The sequence below is a fragment of the Papilio machaon genome, chromosome 5 (genome assembly GCF_912999745.1).
Source record: "Papilio machaon chromosome 5, ilPapMach1.1, whole genome shotgun sequence".
Taxonomy (NCBI): Eukaryota; Metazoa; Arthropoda; class Insecta; order Lepidoptera; family Papilionidae; genus Papilio; species Papilio machaon.
Genome location: NC_059990.1, coordinates 8013294 through 8036137, shown reverse-complemented (window position 1 = coordinate 8036137; position 22844 = coordinate 8013294). Strand labels below are relative to the sequence as shown.

Genomic DNA, 22844 nt, shown 5'->3' with positions numbered 1-22844 from the left:
ACTGGTTTGATAAATAAAATGCCCCTGAAAGTAGTCTCTCTTTTAGTATTTTGTCAACTGCAAATTAATTTAGAAAACTTTTGTCTTAATTTGTAGAAAGTTGAAATTAAGTTATCAATTTAAAACTGTATTTTATTTAGGTACAAAGGAAACTCGTTCTGTGATTATTACTCAATTCTCCATTATAATAATACATACTATGAGGTATTTGAGAATGCAAAAAAGTAATTTGTATCCTATAATATTGTTCAAGGCTGAAGCTGTGCTTTCAGCAATCATGTTTAGTACTGCTTTAATTTTTTTTACATTTTTTTTCTGTATGCAAAATAAAGTTTTAAGAAAATAAATTGTATTTTTGATGTTATTAATGCAATAAATGACAAATTATAGAAATGAAATTGTGTAAGAGAACATGCTTTATATTAAAGTCATTTTAAGATTATATCAATGACATTTAAACACATTGTTTTATTTATGTGATATCCTGACTTTCATGCAAAAACACTTCTGTTGTGTTGCGAAAACCTTAGCCCTGTACTACATCTTACAAACTTAGTTCAGTATTAATTCATACAGTAAAAAGAAAAACCATAAAAGTTTTATATTTTTATTTGTAAACTTAAGTTACGCTGACAATACACACACTCCACCAACATCCTTTATCTTCTTCTCGGCCGTCTTTGAGAAGAATTTCGCCTTGACAATGACGGGCTGTTTGGGAAGTTTGCCTTTGCCCAGGAGTTTGTAGTAACCCTAAAAATATATAGAAAGATTAGAAAAAAAACTGATGACTGCCAAAAATGCGCTATGGAAATTTAACTTTAGTATATGTTTTTGTGATTAATTATAAAATAATTCCATATTTACTATATTTGAATAAATATATTGGTAGAAAGAAGCCAGCATGAGATTAAGGGAATCTATGCCTACTGCCTACCCCTTTGGCAGTAGTGGTGAGTGCATGTTTTTTTTAAATAATCTATTTGTTTGAATGAATGGGACCTTATAGGGACACTAGATGTGTTACAAAAATAACAAGGTGTATGTAATTTCTATGAAAAATAGCTCAACTTGTTAAACAATGAAAAAAACTTACAGCCTTGACAATGTTGATGACAGGAACTTTGCCATCGGTAGCATTGGAATATTTAAGTCTGGTCTGCTCAGACACTAGTGTCCATAGCTTGTCCAAATTCAACACGGGGCAAAACTCCTTGTTCCGCCTCAAGTGGTAGTTTCGCATACCAAGCTGGAATTACAAGACATTGTTATTATTAGATGTAATAACATTTTTGAAACAACTAACATATATTGCTATTAATTTTGGAAATAAGAAAGTACAGAATACATTTAACAGAATTATGATTATTATGCTAACACCCCAACTAGTATATTGTGTGTGTATAGACAAACTGTAAAATACATATCTACACTAATATAAGAAAGTGGAAAGATTTGTATTTTTGTTTGTAACAAATAAATTGAAGAACTACTGGTTTGATTTCAATTTTTTTCCATTAAGAAGTAACTGAGTAACAGGCTGTATTTATTTTGCTACTAAACATTTGAAAAAAATACTAAAGTAATTAATTAACATGAAGTATTGATTTAACATGTTTAAATATCCCAAACCATCTTTAAAAATATTTCTTCAAACAATGTTCAAGAGTCAAGTACACAACATTGACATATTGTAAATCAAACATACTTTTCCAAAGTACCCTGGATGGTACTTGTCCATGTTGATTCTGTGGTGATGTTCACCACCGGCATTACCGCGACCTCCGGGATGCTTACGGTGTTTACCTGGAAATTTGGTGAACAGAATTTAATGTTATGAACGAGATGTAAAGTTTTAAGAGGGAAAACCAAATTCTAGGTTATAACTCATTTGTTTATTTGTACGGCGCATAACAATGAAAATAATATTTACCAATACGACCGTGTCCATGGCTCACATGTCCTCTCAGCTTCCTAGTCCTCTTTTTAGATGTGGCCTGCAGAATAACACAAAATATTATCAAACTAACTTGTATGGCACAATTCTAGAAATATGAATGTCTTCTTATAGTATTTCACTTATAACACAAAATTAAACTCTAATTGATAACAGTTATTGTATGATTATTCAAGTAAAAATAGATATTTTCAAAAAATCTAACACCAACCATATTTTCGGCTTCCGTCAAGACTTTGCAAAAGAAAGAGAAAGATGCCTTTGAGATGTCAATGTCAAATTGAACGTCAAAAAGTATTGCTAGGTACAAAAAATCCTATTAGTTGGTTTTTGATTGGTAGTATCTATATAGGTTAAATTCCAAACGTGCAACGAGGTATGCTGTCGAGCCCTAAAACGATAATAATTAATAGTAATTATGCCAGGACATATTATTAGCCTTAAATAAAAAAACAGAAACAAAAACTACAACAAAAAGACATTGTCAATTTTCTTGTCGGAGTCAGAACTTTAAAAGTGTAGTTTTAAAAAAAAAAAATTTTCCTTTCTTAATAACACAAATTAAGAAAGAAAAATTTAATAGATTAGTTATCTAACTAATCTATCAAATTTTTCTTTTTCTCAACACAGCCGGTAGTTATGGGGAGAAATAGTAGATATTTTAATTTTGACATCGTTTATTAGTCTGCTATCTATGTCATTTCAGGTTTTTCTTTTGCTGGGATCAAATATCATTAATCTGTGCTCAGTACGTTTCCAGAAAATGGTCGGTTTGTGTGTCGATGTCTGACACGTACTTCGCAAAAAATCGTAAATAATCTTAATAAAGTTTATCATGCTGTGGTGACTGATTTCTAATTTTCACTAACACAAAACCAAGACACTAAAAATGGAGTTTCGCGAAACATTATTAGCTGCTCAACGAAATCAACAACAGAAGTCATCTGTAAGTTTTGCTACACTTATTTCGCGATAATTCTTCTGTTAACATTTATGTATATTGCGTTTTAAATAAGCATGGCTGTAATAGTGAATCCAACATTCGTATATTAGCTTAATTTTATGACTTGGCTTCTATGTACCATAATTCAGCAAAGACCTACTATTGATACATTCATTGTTGAATGCAGTTTATATCTGTGTTTTCTAATACATCATGATTGTGCCATTACAGGAAAGTTATTATTACAAAGCACGGTTTGATCCACCTAAAAAGGAACAAAAGGTAAAAGATAAACTTTCAGCAAACATACAAAAGTTTCTGGCAAAAAAAGAAGAGGAAGAGAAACAGAAACAGTTGGAGGCTCAAAGGAAGCGCGAGGAGCTGATTGCTATGCGTGATCCAAAAGCGTTACGGAAGATTCAAAAGACTCTCAAAGTAATTAAATCTGCCAATAAGTCTGTATTAGAAGATGCAGTTGATAGAAATGACACTGCTGTCACTCGGGATGGACCTGATCAACCTGATCAAGATGATTATGGTTATGTGTCCCAGGAGGCGACTGCCCTGTATGAGAAAATGATGGAGAAGTATAGTAAAATTCCTGATGAACCAAAATTTTCTACTAAAAGTAAGTTAGTATAATTTAATTTTACTATAAATATACTATCTAAGTTTTAATTTCAACTTATAAGGTGGACTAGTAAAATGTATTCAAAAGTACTTTTTTTTCAGCAAATTCAGTAAGCAAAGATCTCAATGGCACAAGGGAAAGAGTCAAAAATGCTTTGCAACATGAAGATGAACCAGTGCCACATAAAAGGAGACGAAGGGGTGATAATGGTCATTATACTTATCTCAATTGCCCTGTCAAACCAATTTAGTTCATAAACAAATTATCCATTAATTTAGTATATGAAATAATTTTCTTTTAATAGTTAAAACTCTTGGCAAGTATCTTACCATGGTGATGCAAAACGTGAACTAATTATATCTCTCATAATTGTGATAGATTCTTAAAAACATAGTAGACTTCTATCTCATCTCCTTATCCATTTTCATAAGTTATCCAAAAAAAATTTTAATTGGATATTTTAGAGATTTAGAATGGCCGAAAAAAATTTTAATTGGATATTTTAGAGATTTAGAATGGCCGCTTGCTTGTTTGTTACCTTAAACTACAAAAAAATGCTTTTGTAATTTTTTAGATAAGGAACTAAGTCCACCTCTGAAATACGAGCCAGAAAAGAAAAAAGATGAGAAAACGGAGAAGCCAAAAATACGAAAGCCGGCCCCACCACCAATGGACTTCAATCAACTACTTAAACTTGCGGAGAAAAAGAAAAGTGAACCAATAGATGTAGTTGCAAAGAAACAAATATCTGAGCCAGAACCTGACCGCTTAATGACAAAGAAGCAGAAGAAAGATTATGAAGATGAAATGGCTCGTCGTCAGCGACGGCAGGAGCGGATTGAAGCAGAGAAAGGAGCGTCGCGGAAAGGTATTGTGATAAATCTTTTACTTGAGATTCAGAAGTTAAAAGCTACATTTCGGCAACATCTTGACTAGTGCTAGTGACTGACTAGTAGTAGTGACTAGTTAATCTGACAATGTTATAGATCTCCAATCAGCCTTATTGTGTGAACTGCGACATATGCGATTGTTTACTTAAGTATATTCACACTTGCATTTTGGATTTTGTCTTTTATAATAAGTTGCAATGTTATTTCGTATTTTGCATTTTGCGTCATAAATCATTGGTATGTTATGGTAATGTAAGTTTTCTTAAGTACATATTACAATTTCCCTTTTGTCGCTATTTTGCTTGACTAGTAATTCTTATGGTCAAGGATCTTTTATGTTCACATTGGCTAAGTGATTTACAAACATTACAATTTATGATAATAGTATATCAGAGTGCAAAGTTTTTTTGCTTTTGTTTTTTTATAATTAACTGTTGGTTTTCTTTTTTAGCCCCAAAAGATGATAAGCCAGTGGAAAGAGAAAAGAAAATGGATTCCAGTGGTATCGGGCGGATACCAAAGATTGGTGATAAAAACTCTGCTAATCAAAGAAATGAAAACTCCAAACCTCTTGAAAGAGAAAAAGAACGCGTTCCAAGTGACAAGGAAAAGGCTGAAAGACTTCAACGGGAGAAAGAGAGAGCTAGATTAGAAAAACATAAAGCAGAAAGAGAAAAAGAGCGACTAGATAGGGAAAGGTTAGAAAAACTAAAAGCTGAGAGAGAGAAAATTGACAGGGACATAGAGCGACTAAATAGAGATAGGGATAGATTAGAAAAAACTAAATCCAAATTGGAAGGTAAAAGTTCAACTGAAAGGTTGAGCAAGCCTGTGAATAGTTCAGTAGATAGATCAAAGTTAATTGCTAGACAACAACCGCTGAAGCAAGATGTGAAGAAAAGTATAGATTTAAAGAGTCAAAACACATATCGGATAGATAAAAATCAAACAGAGAAGAAGATTTCAATTCCAAGTAAAAGTGGTGATACAAGACAGAGTAACGGTTACGGCCCGCAAGGGAAACCTGCGCCTAAGACAAATAAAGAGTTGCCACAACGGAATGATAGGGATAAAGTTTTACAAGCTAAACAAAAGATGCTCAGTAATGTACCAAGCAAAAGTAATGGCCATGTGAGGCCCGAGGGTGCCAAACGCTTGCAAGAGACTGGCAGAGAAATGCCGGCTAAAAGGCCAGAGGACAAGAAAACAGTGCCAAATTCAAAATTGTCAGCAGGACCGAGTAAGCCAAGTATTGGGAACAGCTTTGACTTTGATAAACATGTAAATTCCATTGGTAAGAACGGTGGGCGTCAGTTCCCGCCCGGCGACGTGCGGAGAAAACCTCGCCCTGATGACTTGAAGCGTAAGAAACGTAAGTCTTTATACTTTTTTGGCTCCTAATCATCTCCTTGACCTTGTTCCACTTACGTAGGGTCGGTGCACCAGGTTTCTGACCTCCAAATCAATCTGCCGTAATCTCCATTGTCACCCCCTTCTTGATCATGTCATCTTTCACACAATCCATCCATCTCTTCCTAGGCTTACCTCTACCGGTGTACCTCCACATTCATACTTAACGTTCTCTTTGCCACATGCAATTCTTCCCTCCTCATATAATGCCTATACCACGCTAAACTTTTACATATCAATTTTTTTTTTTAGCTCCTAATGTTTTTTTTTTTTTTTCAGCAATGTTGAAATTATAGCAAATTTTTATGTTATTTCAGGTCGTGCGGTAGACTCAGAATCTGACTACGACTCAGAAATGGATGATTTTATCGATGACGGAGATGAGAACATAGATTATTCAACGCACATCAAGGAGATATTTGGTTACGACAAATCTAAGTATGTTTCATACAAACAAGAGTTTCTCTCTGAGTTGTCTGAGTTGTTGATTTTTATTTGTGTTATATTTTTTTGCATACCAGGTACCGAGACATGGACGACGACGATGATCCAATGATGGAATCTAGTTTTGCTCGGCAACAAAGAGAAGAATACATTAGCAAAAAAATTGGTAAGTATTGCAATAAAACTTAAAAATTATACAACAAACGAATTGAAATTAATCAATGATTTATGAATTCAGGAAGTATGAGCACTGTAGCACTATCTTTGAAAAGGTTTTCTTTTTTCTATTATATCTCGCTGGTAATACTATAGTACCATAGACAATTATAACAAAAAGTATGAATTAATTTATAATAATTTTCGTCCAGGTATTATGGAAGATTTGGAGGATATGCGCATGGAAGCAATGGAGAAAAAGAAATCTAAGAAGAGACGAATTAGTGACGATTGAAAGAAACGATAATTCGCATGCATCGGACCAAGATTATAACAATAATTTGCTTTATGTATTGTGAAGTCGTACAATTAAACTACCCGCGAGTGAATGGCCGAAGCCGAAAAATGTGATTTTTTTTTTGTATGAATAAGAGTTTATTACATAATTATACTATACATACGCTGACTTAACAAGACAACTTAACTGTACAGATAATTATTTTGTTAATTTAAGGGTATTTTGGTTAAATATAAGGTGCAGGCCATAGATATAGAACCTATAGACGAAGTGTTTCATACAAATTTGACATCTAATCGACAATCGATTTTTGAAATGTCATTTTGTTTTTTTTAATGGCAACACTGGTAATTCATCCAATAAAAGGCAACCAGAAGCCTTTTTTCCCTCACTTAGTTCTCCAGATTAGGAATCAATAGGTTATATATATATGGTGCAGCCTTTTTGATTTACCACTCTCGGGGATTTTGTACTTTTTTGTTGTAATTACCTCTTTTCTAAAGCAATAGATTAAGGATGGTTATTTCATTGCATTGTATAGTAAACTGTGAGTTATATACATGGTATTTGTTCTTATAGAAATGTACTAGTGTATAATATTTGATTTTCTATCCATATGGAAGATTTTCGAATCACTTGGTGATGATTGGAATCATTAATTTGGTCACCGTATTTGATGCTAAATAATTATTGTATCAAATTACGTTTTATCTGAAAACAGGTAATAATAAATCACTTTATAACCTTAATATAGTACATTTAAATAATAAACAATGGATAAATAATTTTACTCATATTTAAATAACTTCATTAATTTAATATTGCACAAGATAAAACATTGGTTTATCATCAATAATTTAAAAGTAAATTAAACTTTTTTGTTTTTAATTATTTTCCTTGGTAAATGTAAGATTACCTTCTGTCATATTTTTGCTATATTTACCACAACTATGGTTAAAGACGTGAATGAGAGCATATTTTATATTTTGCAAATCTTTCTTTTATTTATTTATTTGCCATTTGGAATGTATTGTATTTGTGTGCTTCAAAATATATTACAAATGTTTGTTATATTGTCCTTGTTCTTTCAGTTATTTATGGCATGAAATGAAATAACAAAAAAAAAATGTTATAAAATATACATACCTTCAAAATGCATTTACGACTTTTTATTGCTATTGACTTATTATTATGGGAAAATTGGTTTAAAATAATCATTGATTACATATTAAATTCTCGACAAACCTTATACCTGACTTCTAATCCTCCATTACTTCAGTAATGAAATCAAAATAGATGAGCATAGTCCCGCTTTTATGGCTCCTATATTATCATTTATTCGAACAAGAACATTGACGCCGTTAGTTATTTAATTGTAGAATTTAAATGATTGATTTCAATGCGAGGAAAAACCTACAGCTGGTCTTGAAAACTTTATGGCTATAGCTACTTTGCATTATAATAGCAATCACTTTATATGCGTCGATTGCAGGTTCCAGTTTCCTTCACTTGGTAGATGTTTTGTAGGTCGGAACCAGATTTTACCAGTTGATCAATACTAATTTTGCCATAATCCAGGTTCGGCTTACTTGCCAACAACAAGACTGCTTGATATTTTTAAATTATTTCTTGAAACTAAATGGTTCAAGAAAGGATAGTTTAAAATAAAATAAATATATATTTAAAATGTTGCATCAAGGAATGGCAACACCAGATACTTTCATTTATTGTTTCCAATGCCTTAATAAATTAAAAAAAAATATATTGTTTCCAAACGTCACAAATAATTCAATTTCAAATTTCAATTCTCAGTTCTCAGTTTTCAAGGGCAAGGTTATATTGATAGTAATTTGACTTATTACAAATTACAATCATATTGGAATCTGAGTGAAAGCCTCGAAATAAACATTTTAATTCCTTTTATCATAATAAGATAGCGTTGCAGTGTTTTAACTTTTGTTAAATTATCGACACTGAGGTATGAATTTTATTTTCGTGTGATTTATAGTTTGTTTTTTACCTATTTTTAGATATTCTAAATTAAAATGTTATTTCAAAAAATGTAAAATAGTATTTGTTTAATTTCATCTTAATTTTTAGCCATGTCAAATCAAAATAATGGGACTGACTTATTGAAAAGTATTGACGATGTACCTGAGTTGAATAAAGAGAATGTTCATATTCCGAACAAGGAGGAATTGTTGTATAAATTGAATAAAGTGATCAAAGATGGTCACAGCAAGTTACAGATCGTGACAGATTTCGATCACACTTTAACAAGACACACAATGGATAATGGCAAATCTGTGTTAACTAGTTTTGGTAAATAATTCTTATAAAAATTACTAATTCACCATACGTGTTATCTCATTACAGTGAAAACTTAAGATTTCAAACATCTGTCTGACTTGTCTTTGAGTAGTAGTACCCTTAAAATAGTAATTATTAGAGTTAGAGTTACTTGTGATCTCCAAAAATGTTACAAAATATTTTCTGTGTAATTTTAGATATTTTTAGTTGGTCTGTGATATGTTTCTAGGCATGTTCCGGGAATGTCCATCAATTCCTCAGGACTACAAGGATGAGGAGATTAGGCTGGCCTCAATATATAAACCAATAGAAGTGGACCCAGTTATGAGCATTGAGGAGAAAACAAAGCATATGATTGACTGGTATCAGGCGGCGCACAAACTATTGCAGTAAGTACTTTTGTGGGCAGTGGTCACAACACATATTTAGCAATTATATGGCCACTTGTTTGCTATCTTTTTGTATTTGATATACACATATTTTGTATGACAACTTTTGAAATGTATTAATTTATATACTGATTTTTTATAAGTGTAACAACTTTTCATCATATATTGCATAAACTTTTTCTTTATTCATGCAATCTCCTTAAAAATGTTAATATAAATTTTCTAATTAATAAAGTTTTTCTACTAAATTTTCTTGTTTTGTTGTATATTTTTTCAGCTGCTATAATATTTTTGATTTTTACAGAGGCATGAAATTTCCCAAGCAGGAGTTATTGGATATTGGGTACAAAATGGTGGAATGTTTTAGGTAAGTTAATAAATATAAATTAAAAACTTTTTCTCATACAATAGTCTTTGATTATTGCTCAACTCATATTGTGGCAACACAATGCAATATTGTTTCTCAATGTTGTAATAAATATTACAAACAATCAGATAGCATTGTTGTAACTAATGAAATAAAAAAACAGCTAATGTCTGTTTAAATTGTTGGAAATGGATATCTATGTTAAATTGTTTAAACTTTTGTGAGACATAATAGTTAATTAATTAAGAATGGATTGACTCACGTGTGATCGTACGGTGACGGTACCGACTAGTTTAGGACCTGTTGGGGGTCCATCTTCAGGGTTAGTGTTTATTTTGAGAACGTCGAGGTCGTGTCGCGTCTCGCACTGAAGATGGACCCCCGACGGGTCCGAAACTAGTCGGTGTAGTCACCGGACCATCATACGTGAATTAAGCCATTCTTAATTAATTAATTGATATCTGTTTTATTTGTTGCCTAGTTTAGGTGTTTAATCAGATAGGTAGGTATTTTAGAATAAGCTCTTTGTGTTTATTGTTCTGAATAACATCCGTTTTTATAATAACATATGTGGGTATTTCAACTTGTAATTCAGCTCTACATTATTTACTACTGTAATATAATGTCTGGACATATTAGGACTGTGTTTTGCACTATTTTTTTAAACATTTTTTGTGGTTTTAAACAAAAGACTCTTATATTGAATTAAGGCTGTCATGTTTTGTACCAGTAGATGATCTTCTATATAATAATACAAGAACAAAATATGATTGTCTAAATTTATGTTTTTCACATGTGTATTCAGGAGGGGCGTGCAGGATCTGATCCTGTGGAGCCAGCGGCAGCAGGTTCCGGTGCTGGTGTTCTCTGCGGGCCTTGGTGAGTCTGTGCTCGCTGCTCTCAAAGCTGCTGACTTCCTGTTGCCACATGTTAAGGTAAAAACTTTACCTCTTTTCATTAATTAAGTTTATTGTTTATGGACCCACTTGAAATTGTAAAAAATATCAAGATATATAAAATATTATAAGGGTTACTAAAGATATTTTTAAATTAAAACTAAATTTCCAAGTTCCCTAAATTATATTTATAAATAATTCTTTGTTGAAATCTGTTTCTAGCTAATTTTACAGGTCATTGACTCAGGCTTAGACTTTCTCATTTGAGAATAATAAAAAATAATAAAATAATAAACAGAAATTGAAGTCAAATTTTTGAATAAATTCATAGGTGATATCAAATTTCCTGGCAATGGACGAGTCTGACACAATAGTGGGTATCAAGGGTGAAGTGATCCACACATACAACAAGAACGAGGCTGCGATCAAAGACACGGAGTACTTCTCTCTGGTGCGGACGCGGCACAATGTGCTGCTGATGGGAGATAACATCGGTGATGCTGGAATGGCGGAGGGCATGGACCATTGTGACGTAGTTCTAAAGATCGGCTTCCTCGGACGCAATGCTCGCCCCAACCTGCAGAATTACCTAAACAAGTTCGACATTGTGCTTGTCGACGAGCCCACAATGGATGTACCTAATGCTATATTAAAACTTGTGCTGTGATTTAAGACTAATTTTAGTTTTGTTTTTTTTTTTACGATTCGTGAAAGTATTGCAAATGCATCTGATGATATATCAAGGTCTTTTATTGATAGCATATAATGTGGAAATATTTCCACGTATGTTATTAATGAGGTCTTATTTAATACTTTGTATATGATGTGTACTTTATATGTGCATCTTTTTTTTTAATTCATAAAAGTATTTTACACTTACAATTGTACTGTACTAAAATATGTCGTGTCTAAATCTTAAATTCCAGTTTACGGGATAAACTAAATGTTAATAAAGAAAACAAAATAACATTTTTTTTTGGAATTCTATGTACTTTTATCGCAAAAGTTATATTGGTTTAAAATGATTTAAACCCCATTTTAAGTACAGGTTTAAAAATAAAATTCGAAAGGTGCTTTTTATTTATAAAATTTGTTATTTTTATTTGTTTATAAAATCTATTGCAGTTTATGTATCTTTGTTGTTTATGTTTATAAAACAAAACGGGTCAAGGCAATTTTGCCTTATTACGTAAATCTCGATATTACACGATTGAGTGCTGGGATTGCGAAAACAAATAAAACAATTTTAATGAAATTAAATAATTTGTTATTATTATAAATCAACACGTACGGACAAATTGTATTTTCTAGTCATTGCGACGCACTACCCCCCCCCCCCCCCCCCCCCCCTACCTCCATACACGCAACATTTACTTTCAACGTTATCACAACATAAATGCAGTTTCGTCGTTTTATAAAAGGTTTCTAATTAATTAATTTTATTATAAAATTATTACATCAATTCCAATTAGAAAGCAATCGTTAAATGATGAAAAATAAATAAAATAAAATGTAAAACTTTATAAAGCATTCCTCATAACTTGGATTTCGGTGGTCATAACCTAAGCATTAAATATATTAGACATCAATAAACTAATGTTGGTAACCCTGAAACATAGACAACAAGTCGCTACAACAATCTCAATGTTATCGGAAAATTCCACTGCTCTAATACTTGTATTAAAACTTATTCTTGTCTCTGTTTTTCTCAAGGAAAGTAAGGGATGACAGAATGTTTTTTTTACAAGTGCTACAACAGTGGAAATCCACTTTTATGGAAGATCTCGGAACACGCAATAACTTATTAAACAAGAATAGAAACTTTACTAATAAAAAATCTTTCGATGACAAAGACTAGGCACAATTTTAAATACTGCTTATTAAGTTCATCGGCAATTATCTTAACAAAATACATTTAATATTAAGATGTTTTAGATCATTTTCTTAAACTTTTTTTTGCCGGTTAACATTTATACCATCATATCAACGATACAGCAACAAGCTAAATTAATTTACGATGAAATATTTTCTAGATGTCTGATTTAAAAAAAAAGTATACAATAACAAACGCTTACGGTCGTCGAGTGAAAATATTATTTTCAAGTATTTTTTTCTTTCGCCGTTCGCGATTACATTGTTTTCGAAAATTTCTTTTCCTGAGTAAATACCTAATTGTTGAATCCATGATTATGAAGTTTTTTAAACAAATTAACAATTATTCTACCAATATGATAATTTCCTTCGTATTTTGACCGTTCTCAAATTGTCCACATTAAAAAAAACAATTAAATCACCAAATCATATGGCAAGAACATATAAACAAAATTACAAATTACAAATATTACAAGAAATATAAATGTAATCCAGTTTTGCGATCGTAACTGAATGACTGGAAAATACACATTTTTCATCACGAATACCTTAATTCAGTTTAACAGAACAAATTAGAAGCTCTAAAATAAACAACAGTCTTAGTACATACAAGTTATTTACACAAAGATTTATTTTATTATATAAAAAAATATCCTATTATACATGTAACAATTGCCCATGTAGAAATATATAATTTTTTTATGTACAACTAGATATAGTATTAAAAATAGTAATTTGTTTAGGAATCATCTAGTCACAAAAGGCAGTGTTAGGCAAGAAATACACTACGCGGCGACATGGCGCGTCCGCCGCAAGGACAAGGCACTTTGTTTTATATATATTGTTATTTTTTTTTTTACTTTTAAATAAATATGCTTTATGAAATAAGTGTTTTATTTCTATAGAAACTAATAATTAAAATATTAACAAAAATGTAAGAATAGATATATCAATGGTACATAAGGTTGCGAAGTTACAATGTTAAAATAATGAAATGTCGTAAAATGAAGATTTAGTGTATTTCTTACCTCCTGAGACAGCAATGAAACCTTAAATCGTTCAATCTCCGGCAAGGCAGCGGGCTCGATTACCAAACAAAATACGTGAAGATGATTTACTCCACAATATATAAAAATACTTGTTTTCATATCACCGATCACTGTTGCACTATCACTCCAAATCACAATGAACACTCATAGTAACATTTCTAGTGTAGACATATTTCTGCATTGTGTCCGTTGCAGAATGTCGTATGAAAATTTTTGTAGTATTACTAAATAAATTAGTTATACATAAATAGTATGGACATCGTTGTTCGATCATCCGACAACGAACATAACGCAGACAAACCCTGATAGCGTGGGGCAAGCGAACTTCTCTAAACTTCCGACTCTCTTCTCTTTCCCATAAGCGGGTAACATAAGTACAATAGTTGCAAAGTACAGTGCCGGCGAGCCGTGGTGGGTCCGAAGCGTTGAATACTGAATCATATTGAATACTACGTTCGCAGCGAACAGTATCGACAGAGAACAGATGTTGGAAGAGTGCGGGCCCGTGCTGACGCGCGCTAGGTACACAGTACAGACTAGATAAGTTAACTTAAACGTGTAAATTCCCGTGTCCACCACCGGCCACGTCTTCCGCTCGCCACAAATTTATGAATACAAACATTAGTCCGTCGGCCCCGGTCACGACTGACGCATTGGTCCCGCTTTATTGGTACAAAAGCACAATATATTACTCTATAGTTATATTACAAATAGTTCTAATGACAGATCACAGCCTGGTTTCAAATTAAATAAGAGGAGGCGACGTCACGTGATGGCCGCAACGTCAGAGTGCGTCTTCTGTAGACCGTCCTCGTCCGTCGACCTGTAAGGGCACATTAAAACTGTGTACAAAGGTAAAGTTGTATCTTATGTGAATGTCAAACTAAAATAATTTGATTTTTGATTTGATTTGTGAGATGTGTATGTATGTTGTGTGTATGATGTGTACCTGTAGACGTGTGCGGAGGAGCTGGTGGTGTGGTATGTGGCGGCATAGGGCAGTCTCCGCGGGCGCCGCCGCCGCGCCAGCACGGCTCGCCGCAGCGCGCCCGGCCGCACTGAGTTGCGCACCGCGTGCCATGCCAGTCTGCATACAACATAACACTTGTACACATATCTTTCTCTTATAAACATCTAGCTGTCGCCCGTAACTCCGTCCGTACGGAATATGTGTTCTACGCCTATGTGTTCTACATCTATACCAAATTTCATAGAGATCCATGCAGCTGTTCCTTATATACCTTCAAACAAACATCCATCTATTCATCTAAACATTTATAATATTAGTAAAATAGTACAGTATTACTGGAGTAAGTGAATCTCGCACTAAATTCCAATTACGTATATCGAAGTTAGAGTTGTAATTTGCGTGTGAGAGAAAGAGAGAAGGTGTACCTGGGCGCGAGCGCGGCGACTGTGGTGAGCACGAGCAGCAGCCAGTACATGGGGTCTACGAGCGCGTGATGCATGACGCGGTAGGTGGAGGGCAGGTTGAAGCAGGACACGCACACAGACTGGTACATCAGCGTCAGCACGAAGAACGATATCAGGGAGCCCGACAGCGCCACCACGTGGATCACAGTCTGATAACACAAACAAATACACATTTTATACCTACAACTACATATTATGTACAATCGGGGAATTTAGCGGTGTTTCACCTTTCAAGTCACAGTCGTTTGAATGTTTTGTACACATCGAGTTTGGTTATGTATAAGGAGAGGCGGAGTTTGTCTTGTTGCAAGGAACAAGGGAATTTTTTTTGTAACTGAAATACCGCGTATTCCCGTGACTGTACAAGCAATAGTCTTATAAGACATATTTCTTACAACAAATACTGTTAATTATCTACTGAAGTTGTAGAAGAAGTACCCGTGTTTTGTAATCTATAGTTAGAGTACCATAGTGCTTCGAATCAGTGTAGTTTTAAAGATTATTTCACATTGATATTATACAAATATCTGTGCTCACACGGTGCTGTACACACACCAAAACTCTACCACTTACAAGTTTCATATCGAAAAGCTGCATGTAATACAATGCAATAAATGTATAACTTGGTCGACTATTTAAATTCTAATATTTTTCTAACTTTCTATTTTTCCATTTCTAAACTCAAAAAGTTGATTTTTTTTTTTGCATCAAGATGTTCATCGACACCAGTGAAATTTGCACTGACCCAGCTCCTGGTCTCGATGGCGACGTAGACCAGCATGACGAGCAGACAGCAGGTCATGTTGACGAGACCGAACAGCCAGATGTCGACGTCGGTGTCCCAGTACGCGCTGGCCGCGCTGAAGAATATCACGACGCTGATGTAGACGGACTCGGCCAGCACGGCCCAGTAGGAGTGCGCGCGGTACGCCAGCCCGCGCCGCGCCGCCCCGTACAGCCCCGGCCGCTCCGCCAGCAGCGCCGCCGGCGCAGACCGGTCGTACGCGCCTGCACAAATCATTCATTTAACCCAGTGATTATCAAACTTATTTCTTTTGCCGCCCCCCTTTAAAAATTTTTCAGCGCCCCCTATTTTTTATTCAACTCTAAAACTTAAAAACCACAATTTCATTACTTTAATTAATTTAGTTATATTACATATCGCCCTCCCAAACCACATCAACGCCCCCCATTTTTTCTAGGCCACTTAACGCCCCCCTCTAGTGGGCAGTTTTGTCAAAATGACATTGTTAGTTCACGTATATTCCGACTGCCACAAGATCCTAGTCAAACTGTAGTGTGACAAACTTCTCTCAGATGTAAGTTCTGACTAAAATATACACAACTTACTTTGATATTGAAAATATCATAAAATGAATAAATTACAAGACAGCTACAGTGCGAACAGGGTTAGGTGACAATTTTTTGACGTTATCAGGGGGGCGCTAGTGAACTGTTAGAATTTAGTTTAATTTAGTTAGTCTTTTAGAAAATGGTTATTAAGTGTTCATTTTAATTAAATATTATATGAGAAGGCATTACCTATGACTATTGGGGGGAAAGCGGTGAACATGAGATTGTAGGCCATGAGATGAAGCTGGTCGATCATCACCATGGAGGAGAAGCCGCAGTAGAACTGGTACCAGAACACCAGGAACACGAACGTCTGAAAAAAAAACGTAAATAAAGAAAAGAAGGTAAATAACAGATAAAAGTTCGTACAAAAGTTAAATAACTGTACACTGATCTGTATAACTGTATGGCTTAACTTTATATTTTACTAGCTTTTACCCGCGACTCTGTCCGCGCGGAATAAAAAATAGAAAACGGGGTAAAAATTATCCTATGTCCTTTTCCTGGTTCTAAGCTACCTGCCCACCAATTTTCAATCAAATCGATTCAGCCGTTCTTGAGTTATAAATAGTGTAACTAACACGACTTTCTTTTATATATATAGATTAAATAACATTTTTGTTATTCAAATAAGGTTAAAAGGCAACTCACAGCATTCTTGAGGAAGAAGTATAGTATCATGCGCGCGAGGCGGTCGTAGCACCAATGTCCATGCACCAGCAGCAGTCGCTCCAGGAACTTGAACCGGGACAACGCGAAGTCTGACGCCATCACAGCCTGCCTCCCCTCCTGACCAGATAGACCTGACACAAAACAGGGGGGTTAAATAAAACTACGCAAATAGGACACATGGTGACAGTGACAAATTTACTAGATAAAGTTCCTTTTTTTATACTCCAAGAATAGCAGAATGTTTATTAAATAAGGTAAAAGAGAATTTGTAGGGTAGTAGAAAAAAGTTTATTATGCAATTGTAGGGTAGTAGAAAAAAGTTTATTATGTAAGGTAAAGGAGAATTTGTGGGGTAGTAGAAAAAAAGAGATAAACGTAATTTACCGATTCCAACATCAGCGGTTTGAATCATGGAGACGTCGTTGGCGCCGTCTCCGATCGCCAGCGTCGTAACTCCTAACTCCTCCTTCACCGCCTGGAATAAATACAATATCTTATGTTAATCTGCAGACATTAATGCCTCCTACGTAGACTATCGTAAGTCACAATTTTGTGATTTAACCCGTTTAATTTTTTTAAAATTAAGTAACGAAAAAGAAAGTAATTTTAGAAAGAAAACCGAAATATATTGTGAGAGAGTATAGTTCAAGGTTGTTGTCAAACTATTTAATAAAACTGAAAGGATATAACATTATTTTTAGTCCTTCGAGTCTGGAAAAAAAATCATGACTGCCGATAGAATCGCTACAAGGGCAGGCCACGTATTAATTCAATATTTAAGTGAAGCAAGAAAGATTTAAAGCACGGCTCCTAAAGTCGTGGGCTCGTGGGTACCTTGACAATGTAAGCCTTCTGTAGCGGCGTGGCGCGGCAGCAGAGCACGGCGGAGCAGCGCTTGGCCAGCGAGAGGAAAGGTGCCACGAGACCGGAGCGCCTGTCCAGGATGTAGGTGAGGGTGCGCCCGTCCACCACCAGCGCGCGCCCGCCCCCGCCCTCCGCCAGGCCGCCCTCCAGGTAGCTCTTGATAGTTGACTCCGCGTGCTCCTGCAACAGTTTTATAATGTCATTTATATGGAACTAACTATGGCCTGCAACTCCTTTCGGAGAATATAAAAAAAAAACTTAATAAGTATATGCGTTCTTCCAGAAAATGTTCTACATTATGTGCCTAATTTCATCAAGATCTTTTGAACCGTTCTGGAGATACCTTCAAACAAACATCCATCCATCCATCCACACCTTGGCATTTATAATATTAGTAAGTTGTGTGTGCGCGCGTACCTTGTCCCTGGACATGAGATGCAGCAGACGGTCGGTCTGCGAGAAGAGCGCGGCGGAGTAGGCGATGTTGATGGCGGTCTCGGGTTTGTCTCCGGTGAGCACCCACACGGCGAGGCCGGCGTCGAGCAGCGCCCGCACTGTGCGCGGCACCGCCTCCTGCAGCCGGTCCTCCACCCCCGTCGCCCCCACCAGGCTCAGCGCGCTCTCCAGCCGCGCCAGAGACTCGCGGATGCGCTTCTCGCGACCTGCGCACCACACCTCACGCTGCTGCTTTTATCTTCTCAAGGTTTTTTTTAGTGCCGGAGCCCTAATTTTAATCCCCCTTTCCTTCCCATCCTTATCTTATACGAAATGAATAGAAAGAAAAAGTGGGTTCAATGGATGAGGGGACGCATAGGTAGGAGAAAAATCCACTTTTTGTGCGTCCCCTCCTCCGTCATTTAAAGGTAGACAATACATCTGCAATTGTCTATAGGCAGCGGTCGATTTGCCATTTGGGCCATGAGAATTAAAAGTAAAATACTTTCGTGATTATTCAGTTACCAAAATATATATTTGTATATATTACCTTCTCCAATTTCGGATGCGCGCGCATGTCCCGCGAGCCACTCCTCCCAGAGCGCGGGCTGCATGGTGCGCTTGGCCATGACGAGCGTGCGCAGGCCGGCGCGGGCGTACTCCGACAGCAGCGCGCGCGTGCGCTCGTACGCCGCCGCCTCCGCCGAGCCCGCGCGCATCGGCGTCAGCGCGCCCAGCACCGCTGAGTCCGCGCCCTTCACGTACAGGATCACCTGCGAATACACGGTCCTGACTCACTGAATATCTTAACAACACTGAAATAAGAAAGCGAAAACATCTTAGGAAATGACTTAAAACGTTTCAGAATACAGAAGTTCAGTACTTTCTACAAGAAAAGAAGTCAACAATAGTGCATACCTGTCCGGTTGGCAGGCGCATGGCGACGGACATGCACTTCCGGTTGGAATCGAACTGCTGTACGCGCAGAACCTTGTAGCGCACCAGCTCACCGCGCATGCCCACTTCCACCTCGTCGGGAGCGCGGCTGCGCAGCTCGTAGCCGTACGCCAGCGCCGCCTCCGCCAGCGCCAGCTCGTCCGGGCTCTCCGCCTCGAAACGCGCCAACTGACAAATTATAAACAAATGTAATTAGTAGCTACACTATTGCATCATTCCAAACAGTCCAGTTTTTAAACCTTAAATCTTCTCAAGTTCCTAAAAATACAGATGGTACGAGGGGAGGTCCAAAAGTTCGCGGAATGGAGGGGATGGAGTGGGGATAGGGTAGCTCGCTTAGTGTCATACTAATTGGGCACTCATAATTAGTATATATATAACATTTCAACCCTATAGTGCCATTCGTTTACGAGTACTCGCCTGCTGAACAAGTCAATCCGGAAGCAAACTGCAACTATGGAGAAAATTGAACATCGCGCTGTGATAAAATTCCTTACCAAGCAAGGAAAAAACGTTCAAACCATTTTAAATGAAATGGAAGCCGTTTATGGAGATCAGTGCCCTGGTAAAACAATGGTTTATAAGTGGCATGGTCTTTTTAAACATGGTCGAGATTCAATTGAAGACGACTCTCGCTCTGGGCGGCCAGCTGACGCCACCACATCAGACATCGTCGAAAAAGTCGAAAAACTTGTACTCGAAGACACACGTTTGAAGAAGAAACAATTATCTGCATTTGTTGGAGTATCAGATACAACTATTTTGCGTATCCTGCACGACCACCTGGGCATGACAAAAGTCAGTGCAAGATGGGTGCCGAGAATGCTCACGCCGCTTCAAAAACAGCAGCGCGTCGACGCGTCTAAGCACTTTTTGGAGTTGTGTGGAGACGAGCCCGTGCAGATTTTGGAGCGGATTGTTACTGGAGATGAAACATGGGTTCATCACTTTGAACCTGAGTCCAAACAGGAGTCCATGCAATGGCACAAAAAGGGTACACCACCTCCCAAAAAATTCAAGGTGTCAGAATCGGCGGGAAAGTTGATGGCCACTGTTTTTTGGGATTGTAAGGGAATATTACTCATTGATTATAAAGAAAAAGGTACCACTATAACCGGAGAATACTACGCACTCATATTAGAAAAGTTAAAGGAGTCAATTAAAGAAAAACGTCGAGGAAAATTGGCCAAGGGTGTGTTGCTTTTGCAAGACAACGCGCCGGTTCACAAGAGCCGAGTTGCCATGGCTGCTCTGCACACACATGGGTTCGAACCACTTGTTCACCCACCCTACAGTCCAGACCTGGCTCCTAGCGATTTTTATTTATTTCCAAATTTAAAAAAAGAGCTAAGGGGAAGGAAATTTTCCGACGATAATGAAGTGAAGGAGGCAATTTCGGCCCATTTTGAGGCCAAAGACAAAAAATATTTTTTCGATGGTTTAGAAAAATTAATTCATAGATCGAATAAATGTATAAGACTTAAGGGTGATTATATTGAAAAGGAAAAATAAATTTATTGTTATATTTCATTGACAACCCTTTCATTCCGCGAACTTTTGGACCTCCCCTCGTAGGTGCATAATAGCAGTAAATTGTACCTGTGAATCTGCAGAGGTGCTTGGCTCGCTGCTGGTGTCGTCGCGGCTACCGAAGGGGAAGCGCGGCAGGCGGATGCGCAGCGGGGACGTGGTGGAGGGCGGCGGTGAGGGCGTCGTCGACCTGGACTCCGTCAGCCGCGCATACCTGACATGAGTACAATTCAATTCTTCATGTACTTACAACATATGATATGGCACGGTGCTACTAATGAGAATTGAGTTATTGTAGGCGAGTAAATAATAGTGCTAAGCGCTTACAAATGATAGCTACAAATTGTATCACAGCTGTGGACACTCGTCCCTTACTTTTGTCTGAAGAATGAAAGTGATGCTATCAAAAACGAAAAATGAGATTTACACATAACATAAATAATGGCGGCGAATTTTAGCGTTTAGCTAATGACTTTGATCATTAATCTAACTAATTATATTTACATAGATATAAAATGAGTGATTAGTAAAGATTTATCTCACTTGTCGTTTGATCGCAGCGTGCCGTTGGACCTTGCGGGGCGGTCGGCGGGCCGGTCTGCGGGGAAGTGTCCGCCGGACTGCGAGCCGCTCAACTGCATAGCGTCCACGTGTGGCTGGCTCACCACTACCGTGTTGCACACCGCCAGCATCAGGAGGAACTCGCGCACCTACAACAGATACACAAATACAATAATGCATTTCTCAATAACCTACAGCGGCAGTCAAATTTCAAGGTCTATTCTCTACTCTACTTTCTACGACTTGTACCATACCTTTTGCGTATGTTGAGCGTCGTTGTTATCCTGCATGTGTTGCAGCATCCTCCTGTTGGGCGAAACCTTGGTGATGGGAGTGACGATGGGTGGCAGGTCGGGCGAGGGCTCGGCGGGCGGGCCAGGCGGGTGGTCGTAGTCCACGCCACCCACCGTGCATCGCCTGAACACCATCTTGTTCTCCGTCAAAGTGCCCGTCTTATCGCTGAACAAGTAATTGATCTGCCCCAACTCTTCGGTGATGTTTAAAGCTCGGCACTCTGTCCGTGTATTGGTAACCGGGTCGTACATTTCAACGTCCTGGTGAATATGGTACACCTGGAGCAGTTTGGTCATTTCGATCGTGACATAGAGGGACACCGGTATCATGACCTGGAGTACTATGATGTAGGTCCAGAAGATCAGAAGGCCCTCGTACGCTGGCTTGTCCGCGTAGGTGATGAAGGGCGTGACTTTGTAGAGCAGCGGACTGTAGTGGTCGTACCAGAGCTTGCAGCCAACAGCGCCGGCGCAGCACAGGAAGAGCAGCACGAGCACGCACCAGATCACATCAGTGTTCATCTTGCGCTCGAGCTTCGAGCACTTGTACCGCGGTCCGCCGTTGTTCAGCATGGCCTTGGTTTCGTGTCCCGCGTACACAACGATACCCTCAACATAGTCTGTATTTTTAATGGTGCACTCTCTTAGCAATAAGTTTTCTGAATTGAGCGGGACTCGAATTCCGTTGGGATGTGAAATCGTACCGGTAAACCTGTATATTTTGGTCGACGGTCGTTCCACTTCAACTGTACTTCTGAATTTCAGAGGGCAGAAATCTTTATGCTGAAAATTAAATTCCACTAGTTTAAAAGTTGTTATGGAACACTGGCTCCTATTATACAAAGATTATTTTTAACTCGGCTGTAGAGTTAAAAATAATCTTTGAGGCCATTACTGGATTAACTGGATCGATATGGAAAGAATACTAGGGTGGAGCTCAATTTATGAGTGCAAAGAGAATCCTTGTTTCACAAAGTTGCAAACATATTCACACTTTGATACGATGACAATACAATACAATGTTTTTAATGACTTTAAGTTAAAAAGTAATGTAACAACAAATTTATAAAGCCAGGTATAGTTGAACTTTGACAACGGATAAAAAGACGTTGAACGTAAATTTAGTAATTTAA

The 22844-nt window shown here is 37.0% G+C and overlaps 4 protein-coding genes across 4 annotated transcripts in view; 2 read left to right on the top strand and 2 right to left on the bottom strand.

The window, feature by feature from the left end:
• Positions 1 to 593: 593 nt before the first annotated feature.
• LOC106710577 (60S ribosomal protein L27a) lies at positions 594 to 2228 on the bottom strand. The gene is made up of 5 exons (XM_014502666.2): positions 2169 to 2228; positions 1934 to 1997; positions 1709 to 1806; positions 1097 to 1249; positions 594 to 753 (listed from the first exon to the last, which is right to left on the bottom strand). Exons 1-5 carry the CDS (start codon positions 2169 to 2171, stop codon positions 625 to 627), a joined length of 447 nt encoding a protein of 148 aa, XP_014358152.1. The 5' UTR covers positions 2172 to 2228; the 3' UTR covers positions 594 to 624.
• A 459-nt stretch (positions 2229 to 2687) lies between these two features.
• On the top strand, positions 2688 to 7055 carry LOC106710556 (protein SPT2 homolog). Its single transcript, XM_014502637.2, has 8 exons — positions 2688 to 2903; positions 3132 to 3528; positions 3633 to 3740; positions 4106 to 4399; positions 4873 to 5793; positions 6149 to 6269; positions 6353 to 6441; positions 6644 to 7055. The coding sequence occupies exons 1-8, from the start codon at positions 2847 to 2849 to the stop codon at positions 6724 to 6726; spliced, it is 2070 nt and encodes a 689-aa protein (XP_014358123.2). The 5' UTR covers positions 2688 to 2846; the 3' UTR covers positions 6727 to 7055.
• A 1487-nt stretch (positions 7056 to 8542) lies between these two features.
• LOC106710587 (7-methylguanosine phosphate-specific 5'-nucleotidase) lies at positions 8543 to 11386 on the top strand. The gene is made up of 6 exons (XM_014502679.2): positions 8543 to 8707; positions 8830 to 9051; positions 9269 to 9428; positions 9733 to 9795; positions 10601 to 10730; positions 11023 to 11386. The coding sequence occupies exons 2-6, from the start codon at positions 8832 to 8834 to the stop codon at positions 11356 to 11358; spliced, it is 909 nt and encodes a 302-aa protein (XP_014358165.1). The 5' UTR covers positions 8543 to 8707; positions 8830 to 8831; the 3' UTR covers positions 11359 to 11386.
• Positions 11387 to 13443: 2057 nt separating this feature from the next.
• The window catches only part of LOC106710549 (phospholipid-transporting ATPase VD), a 48949-nt gene continuing 39548 nt past the window's right edge, over positions 13444 to 22844 (bottom strand). Inside the window, exons 3-16 of the mRNA XM_045677861.1 lie at positions 21673 to 22494; positions 21401 to 21567; positions 20927 to 21071; positions 19289 to 19495; positions 18921 to 19143; positions 18353 to 18597; positions 17906 to 18115; positions 17456 to 17546; positions 17051 to 17202; positions 16589 to 16712; positions 15792 to 16054; positions 15008 to 15195; positions 14562 to 14699; positions 13444 to 14435 (exon numbers count right to left, since the gene is read on the bottom strand). Coding sequence (XP_045533817.1) covers positions 14378 to 14435; positions 14562 to 14699; positions 15008 to 15195; positions 15792 to 16054; positions 16589 to 16712; positions 17051 to 17202; positions 17456 to 17546; positions 17906 to 18115; positions 18353 to 18597; positions 18921 to 19143; positions 19289 to 19495; positions 20927 to 21071; positions 21401 to 21567; positions 21673 to 22494 — 3033 coding nt within the window. The 3' untranslated portion in view covers positions 13444 to 14377. The remainder of the gene's footprint in view (positions 14436 to 14561; positions 14700 to 15007; positions 15196 to 15791; positions 16055 to 16588; positions 16713 to 17050; positions 17203 to 17455; positions 17547 to 17905; positions 18116 to 18352; positions 18598 to 18920; positions 19144 to 19288; positions 19496 to 20926; positions 21072 to 21400; positions 21568 to 21672; positions 22495 to 22844) is intronic.

Bases quoted from the DNA above. Each gene is read 5' to 3' on its own strand.
- LOC106710556 (XM_014502637.2), top strand. From the start codon at position 2,847: ATGGAGTTTCGCGAAACATTATTAGCTGCTCAACGAAATCAACAACAG. The intron at 4,400-4,872 runs GTATTGTGATAA...TTTCTTTTTTAG, and splicing joins GAAAGGAGCGTCGCGGAAAG to CCCCAAAAGATGATAAGCCA. The intron at 6,270-6,352 runs GTATGTTTCATA...TTTGCATACCAG, and splicing joins TTTGGTTACGACAAATCTAA to GTACCGAGACATGGACGACG.
- LOC106710577 (XM_014502666.2), bottom strand. The intron at 1,807-1,933 runs GTAAATATTATT...CCAAATTTCCAG, and splicing joins CCATGGACACGGTCGTATTG to GTAAACACCGTAAGCATCCC. The intron at 1,250-1,708 runs GTATGTTTGATT...TTGTAATTCCAG, and splicing joins ATCCAGGGTACTTTGGAAAA to CTTGGTATGCGAAACTACCA.
- LOC106710587 (XM_014502679.2), top strand. From the start codon at position 8,832: ATGTCAAATCAAAATAATGGGACTGACTTATTGAAAAGTATTGACGAT. The intron at 9,429-9,732 runs GTAAGTACTTTT...TGATTTTTACAG, and splicing joins GCGGCGCACAAACTATTGCA to AGGCATGAAATTTCCCAAGC. The intron at 10,731-11,022 runs GTAAAAACTTTA...ATAAATTCATAG, and splicing joins TCCTGTTGCCACATGTTAAG to GTGATATCAAATTTCCTGGC.